Source organism: Rutilus rutilus, assembly GCF_951802725.1.
Source record: "Rutilus rutilus genome assembly, chromosome: 22".
Lineage (NCBI taxonomy): Eukaryota > Metazoa > Chordata > Actinopteri > Cypriniformes > Leuciscidae > Rutilus > Rutilus rutilus.
This window is the reverse complement of record NC_140227.1, coordinates 32,450,664-32,458,087: the sequence shown is the minus strand read 5'-3', so window position 1 is coordinate 32,458,087 and position 7,424 is coordinate 32,450,664. Positions and strand designations below refer to the sequence as shown.

Sequence of the window (7,424 nt, the reverse complement as noted above, 5' to 3'; positions counted from 1 at the left end):
TGACACACTTGCACAGGTATTTTCTGAGGACATAAAGGAAATGTTTGTGTGTAGAATTAAATGACTTTAGCACCCCCACCTCAGCCTTTGTTCTCGTGCTGCGGGGGGTCAGTAATGTAAATGATTCCTCCATCAACTCCGCCCTCTACATGAACTCTCTCTCTCTCTCTCTCTCTCTCTCTCTCTCTCTCTCCTCTGGAGTTCCTCGTCGTCACTCACAGACCCGTTATAACCGCGCACAGAGGCTTCATGATGGTTCTGGTGAGCAGTGTGGGGGTTCTGGTTCTGCTGGTGTCGGTCCAGTGTCTGACCCGTGATCAGCTCTTCGATTACGGGATCCGATTCGGCGACCGGATTCTCGGTTCCGGAACGGATTCGGTTCAGGCGCTCGAGCTGGAGCAAACGCTCTACTTCTTCAAAGGAAACTTCCATAAAATATACGTGAGTAACTCAACTGTTGTTGCATTTTAAATATACATTAAGCAAAAAATATTAGTGTTCACTCCTCTAATATTTCCAAAGTTTTGTTAATAATTTAAATAAACGAAACACTTAATAGTTGTTACTTAATTGCGTACAACATGTTCATTATTTTAATCGAAGAATCAATGAATGAAGTGAAATCGTACAAATTGTCCTCAAGATGAAACGAGATATTTCTATACGGTCGATTTAAAACCAGTTTGATTATGATTTTCAGCGATTTGCAAAAACAAATCTGCGTATCTGCAAACTTTTTCTACTTTACAAAAGCAGCAAATTAAGGTTTTAGGCAAAGCAAGTTTATTTATACAGCACATTTCATACACTATGGCAATTCAAAGTGCTTTACACAGAAATTAATTAAAATCACATGATAAAAGCAAGGAAATTAAGATAAGATCTCTCTCTCTCTCTCTCTCTCTCTCTCTCTCTCTCTCTCTCTCTCTCACACACACACACACACACACCTCACACATACATACACACACTCTCTCTCTCCCTCTCTCTCTCTCTCTCTCTCTCTCACACACACACACACATACACACACTCTCTCTCTCCCTCTCTCTCTCTCTCTCTCTCTCTCTCTCACACAAACACACACACTCTCTCTCTCGCTCTCTCTTTCTCTCTCAAAAACACACACACTCTCTCTCTCACACACACACACACACACTCTCTCTCCCTCTCTCTCTCTCTCTCTCTCTCTCTCTCTCTCTCTAAATATTTACTCCAGGTGTCTTTTCTGCAGTGATCTCCCTATAATGTGCTCATTAGTCATGAATGTTTAGATGTTTAACCAAACTTTTGTTTAACTTTTGATATTCCGATGAACCTCCAGAAGTTTCAGTATGTTGGTTGATGTTCTAATCATCTATCCAGAAGCCAGTTATCACCCAAACCAGCGGACAGTGTGTTTGTTGAGACGTTTCTCGGCTCAGGAAGAGTTGAACAGAAAGACTCTAGGAAAGCCTCCAGCTTCTGGTGACGTAGAGCTCAAATCTGCCGGAGCAGTCGCTCCTCACATCCCAGCTGTCTGTGGTTTATCTCACATCTTCCTGTAGGAGTGATATATAATATATTCCATATGGATGAATCCCTCCCTGTGTTTGCAGTGGGAACTCATGGGAAGGATCGTCCCTGTTGTTGCGACTCAAGAACGACTTCATGAGCAGAACTGAGAAACACTAGCTCTTAGACACAGACGTTCTTGAGTGGATCAGTTCTTCAGGAGACAGACGTGCCTTTGTGTGATTGTGTTTTTCCCCGTGGATGAAGTGTAGCCCGAGGCTGATCTTAGAAGCTCTTCCTCCTGTCCTGCTGTTCTCCATTCACTTCCTATAGCATTTACATTCCTGACGGAGATTCCCAACAAAGGTTGCCATGTTACCTGGTCGAACACAATAAGAGTTAGGCGTTAATCCAGGGTCAGGATTATGAGTTTTCTTCGGTCAGTTTGAGTTTATTGTGCGTCAACAACAAAAATACATTTTTCAGTTCAAAACGTTTCCACTCTATGGGGTTTAACCCTGTGAAGCAGCAGATGCTTTTTTGTGCGATTCGCTGCAGATGCTGATATTTATATGAACAAAAAGTGATGAAATTCTGATAAAATGCATATGAATATCAACATCTGCCAATAATATGTCTAGATGATATTTAAATGCTTAGTTTTATGATCTGTATTTTTAAAACATAATACTATGCAATACAACGATGATTGAGAGATGAGCAAATAACCCTTCCCCAAAAGCCTGATGATCATATTTCATACTCGTGATTTTTATAATAAATGATGATTATAATCTAGTAAACCTGCTTCAGTCCAGCTGAAATATTACTAACAATATCAAAGTTATTCTTGCGTTTCCTTGATAAAATCAGTGCAGATTGACAGCAGAAAGACTGGTGAAGCTCGAGCTGAAGGAGGACGTTTGTACAGTTACACTGAAAGACTTTTACTGGATAAAAGAGTCTAAACTCTCGATCTGGAGGAGATTGTGTGAAAATATCATGTTGATCATATAGAGGTCTATAGGGTTATTCTCTGCCGGGTCAGTCTGTTTCTGGTTTGCAGGTGGAGGATGTGTGTGTTTCTCAGGGTTCTCTCTCTCTCTCTCACACACACACACACACACACACACACACAGCTGTACGGTCAATCACTCTCAGATCTCTCATTCTGTGCTCAAGCTTCTTCCCTTCTTACATGAAGCCAAGAGTCATCGTTCATTTGGAGCTGCGCTGAAGTTTAGGAGTGGATCTCAACTTGTTTGACTTATTATCCACAAAAATATTCAATGTTTCACTTCACTTCACCCAAGATAAGTGTGTAATGCTTCAAGCGTGTGTTCTGTTGGCGTTTCTCCAGTCGATCCGTGTGTTTCTCGTCTAGATCCGGCAGCTGCTCCAGTCTCTCATGCAGATCTTCAGCTCTAAAGCTCAGGGTTATCAGGCTTTCTTCGTACTTTTTTCACTTTTGGCTTTTCTTCGAATTCGAGATTCCAGGAGACACTCTAGACTTTGTAACAGAACTATTATTTGTTTAGTTTCCTCTTGATTCTCGATATCTCAAGTAAGACATGGAAGAGCTTCTCCTCAGGTCGAGCAGCTCCCCTGCCGTTTCACTTGAAGAAGCTCGTTAAAGAAAAGCTCATACACACACAAACACACACACTTTAAGTGGCACTACAGCCTTTCAAGTGCGACGACACCCCAGATCCCAGAAAACATCACTGCTGGTTTACGAGGCGTCGGATGAGACGGTGTGTCTGTTCCTGCAGGGAAACATCCGATCCTGTGCCGTGTGTGTGTCGTTTGCAGCACAGGATTTAATGCAAGAACAACTTTAATTAAAGCTGCAAGCAGCGATGAAAAGGGCCCTCGCACCCGTGCCACCGCCACCCGGCGCCTTTAGGAAAACAGAGCACGGTGGGCAGTATGTAAATATAGGAGGACTATGTTAAGGTAATTTGTATTTTCCACACTTCCTGCTACCAGCAGGTGGCGCTATTACTATAACCGAATATGAACATGGTCATGTGTTCAGGACAGGACTCTTATCAAACAAGTGAAGTTTGGGGCAGATTGGACATTGTATGCCTGAGTTACTGCAGGCTGTTTGTGGTTGCCTAGCAACATCGGAACTGCAAGCAACTTTAAAGGTACTCTAATGATGTCACACGTTTTTTAGGCAAAAACATTTTTTGTCACATCCAGCAAACATCTCCTCACTATCCGCTAGCTGCCTGTCCCCTGAACACACTGTAAAAAAACGCGGTCTCTGTAGACAGCCCAGGCTCCACAAACGGCAACATAAACAAACTGGGCTCACCCGCACCACGAAACACAACAAACAGTGTTCCAGCCAATAACTGGCGAGAAGTATTTGAGGGTGGGGTTTGGGGGGTTAGTGCACGTACACATGAAGGGGGTGTGTGGAGGAGAGAGAAGCATGAAGAGGGAAGTTTGAATTATGGCCGACACACGACCAAAGAGACACGACACGACGTTCCGATAAACAAATTGCAAAGAAGAGGGACAAGGATAAGGAACGCGCGAAGTACCGAATTTACATCGGAAAAAACTTCGAAAGGTGGCGAGAACTCTGGGGATTCCAATCCGACTTTCAGTTGCTCTGTTTTTGCAGAACTGGTGGGTAAATCCATTTTTCTTTCTAAATTGACGTTCATTATGCCTAAACCAACACAAGGATGTAATTAGCTAGAACTATGCAGTCAGCGTTAACTTTGGTGAACACAACATATATGTTTCTAGCAGCTATAGTTTGACTTTCCTTTATGTCGGAAGGGAGGGGAGGAGGGAGGAGACGGGATGAGGAGGAGGGAGGGTCTAGCTAACCTCCGTTTTGTTTGACAACAATTCGAACGTCAACAAGAAGTAACGTCTCCCGGGATCGCTTAGAGCACCTTTAATATAGAACTTATTATATCTGATGATGCATATATCACCCAAAGGCTGAAATTGGGTCTGCACATCTACATTTGTCAGGCCGCAGAGGACACGCCATTCGACGAAAACTCAAGATCTTCGCAATTTAACGTCTCAAAGGCATTAAGATTACACTCACCAAATTTGAAGAGGATCAGATCAAAACTGTAGGAGGAGTTCGTTAAAGTACAACGTCTGGAAATGGCCAAAACTGCACAAAATCTGAGAGGAAGTTCAAAATAGCTGACTTCCTGTTGTGTTTAGGGCTACGCTCCAAGAGACTTTTTTGTAGGTATTGGGTCATTACATGTATGTACCGAATTTCATACCTGTACGTGAAACATAGAGCCGGGGCAATAATGTAGGGGGCGCTATTGAGCCATTTTGCCCCACACATTTGTCAGGCCGCCGATGGGACACCCTTAGACGAAAACTCAAGATCAACGTCGCAAAGGCCTTAAGATTACACTCACCAAATTTGCAGAGGATCAGATCAGAACTGTAGGAGGAGTTCGTTAAAGTACAACATCTGGAAATGGCAAAAACTGCATGCCTGTACGTGAAACGTAGAGCCGGGGCAATAATGTAGGGGGGTAATTGAGCCATTTTGCCCACCCAATTCTGAAACCCATATCACACGTAAATTTTCACCACTTCTGAAGCGTGTGCAAAGATTCATGAGTTTTCGAGCATGTTTAGGCCCTCAAAAAAGCAATTCACTTTGGAGAAGAAGAAGAAGAAGAATAAACGGAGCAAAAACAATAGGGTCCTCTCACCATCGGTGCTCGGGCCCTAATTACTAAAAGAATCACAAGCCATTGATTCTCTTAAACTAAGCTAAATGTAGGCTATGCTTGCTATTAAAATTTGCAACATTTGTAAGAACACATCAATTTTTACAATCGTTGATCATTATGGCTTGTTTTATACTTTCTTGATACTTTTATTGACGGAAACTGTAATCATGAACTTTGTTTTTGTGCTTTAAGTTGCTTTCTTACAATATACAAGAATATGCAAAGCTTTTTTAATTTCCAATGTGCAAAAATGTGCAACCTTTTTTTCTTGCTGTGTGCAAGACTATGCAGTGTATTTTGTGTGTGTGGTGTGTTCTGTATTCTGCTCGCTAGATATGCATGTTTATAAGATTTTTCACCTTTTCACATCTCCTCAACAAGCCACATGATGAGAGGTATTATTCCTTGAAAGTGTTTAGGTGTTTGTTCAGATGATCAATACTAATAGTCATCCTGTGCATTCAGTAAAACAGAGCAAAGGTTTGTTTGCCAGGATTATAATTGAATCTCTGTGTTGAAGTGCTAAAGTGCTCAGCTTGCATCTAAACTCTCGGAACAGATCCGAACAGGTTTCCTCCATCCGGCGTGCTGATGTTCTGCTCTCCGTAGGTCAGCACTAATGGCTTCGTGTCTCTGGCCGAACCCAGCGATGAGTCCGAGTACCTGGGGAAGATGCCGGCCAGCTTCGGCATGATTGCAGCTTTCCTGGGAGATCTGGACACGAGCGACGGCGCCGGATACGTTTACTTCCGGCAGGAGACGAGCCCGGATGTTCTCCGGAGAGCCGCAGATCACATCAGCCAAGCGTTTCCCAATGACGATGGGATTGATCCTACTCACGTCGTCATCGTGACCTGGGAGAATGTGTTGGCTCAGGGTCAGCGAGGACGAGGAGATGGACTTGAGTTAATGGTACGTCCCTGAAATCTGAATGTTTTGCAGCTCCAAGCGTTAGTTAAGAAGTCAAGCCGCCTTTATTTATAATCCGCTTTTTGCAGCACTGATTGTTTCAAAGAAAATAACAATGTTAAAGTTCACTTCAGAATTAAGATTTCCTGATAATTCACTCTCCTCCTCGTCATCCCAGATGTTCATGTCTTTCTTTCTCCAGTCGAAAAAAAATGAAGGTTTTTGAGGAAAACACTCCAGGATGTTTCTCCATATAGTGACTTCAATGGGGTCCAACGGGTCGAAGGTCCAGATGTGAGTTTCAGTGCAGCTTCAAAGTCTCAACGCGATCCAGCCGAGGAATAAGAGTCTGATCTAGACAAACCAGCGGACATTTTAGAACAAAATAAACGTTTATATACTTTTAACCACAGATGCTGGTCTTGCTCTAGTCGAGACTTTGAAGCTGCACTGAAACTCACATCTGGACCTTCGACCCGTTGGACCCCATTGAAGACACTATATGGAGAAAATCCTGGAATGTTTTCCTCAAAAACCTTCATTTCTTTTCCACTGAAGAAAGAAAGACATGAACATCTGGGATGACGTGGAGGCGAGTAAAATTATCAGGAAATCTTAATTCTGAAGTGAAGTGAAAGTAGTTTCAGCTCTACAGAAGACAGCCATTACTCAGCTCACAACACACCATGTTCAGCATGACAAATACTGCTTTCAAACTTCTCCTGCAGAGAAATACGTTCCAGCTTGTTGTAGCAAACATGGACTCGGCGTCATACGCTATCCTGCTGTATCCCGAGGAGGAGACTCAGTTCAGCTCCTCGCTCATAGATGATAAAGACGTGCTGGTCGAGGTCGGGTTCAGTGAAGGCTTGGTGCCGGGCTGGTTCGGCTGGGCCAAGACTCAGGGCTCTTACTATCGCATCACTGAAGACAGCGAGGAGTCGGTCCGCGCTCTCGCACTGTAAGACATTTTACACACAGTTCTGTGGGTCTCATTAATCTCGTCACATGCAAAATGAGAACGTGATTCAGAAGGTGCAGTATTAAAGGGGTGGTATAATGCCCTTTCCACTAGATGTAAAATAAGCCTCTGATGTCCCCAGAGTGTGTGTGTGAAGTTTTAGCTCAAAATACCCCACAGATGTTTTATATATCATGTTAAAATTGTCACTTTTTGAGGGTGAGCCCACCGTTTTTGTGTGTGTCCCTTTAAATGCAAATGAGCTGCTGCTCCCGGCACAGGGGGCGGAGCTTCAAGAGCTTGTGTGTGTGTGTTAGCAGCTTCG

General features: G+C 43.3%; 1 protein-coding gene across 2 annotated transcripts in view; it reads left to right on the top strand.

Moving 5' to 3' along the window:
* The window catches only part of LOC311281844 (nidogen-1-like), a 34,639-nt gene that overhangs the window by 349 nt on the left and 26,866 nt on the right, over nucleotides 1–7,424 (top strand). For both annotated transcript variants that reach the window (XM_084395172.1, XM_084395171.1), the window contains exons 1-3: nucleotides 1–441; nucleotides 5,839–6,141; nucleotides 6,867–7,099. The exon at nucleotides 1–441 is cut by the window's left edge and continues 349 nt beyond it. In XM_084395172.1, the coding sequence (XP_084251298.1) occupies nucleotides 250–441; nucleotides 5,839–6,141; nucleotides 6,867–7,099 (728 nt within the window). In that variant the 5' untranslated portion in view covers nucleotides 1–249. The remainder of the gene's footprint in view (nucleotides 442–5,838; nucleotides 6,142–6,866; nucleotides 7,100–7,424) is intronic.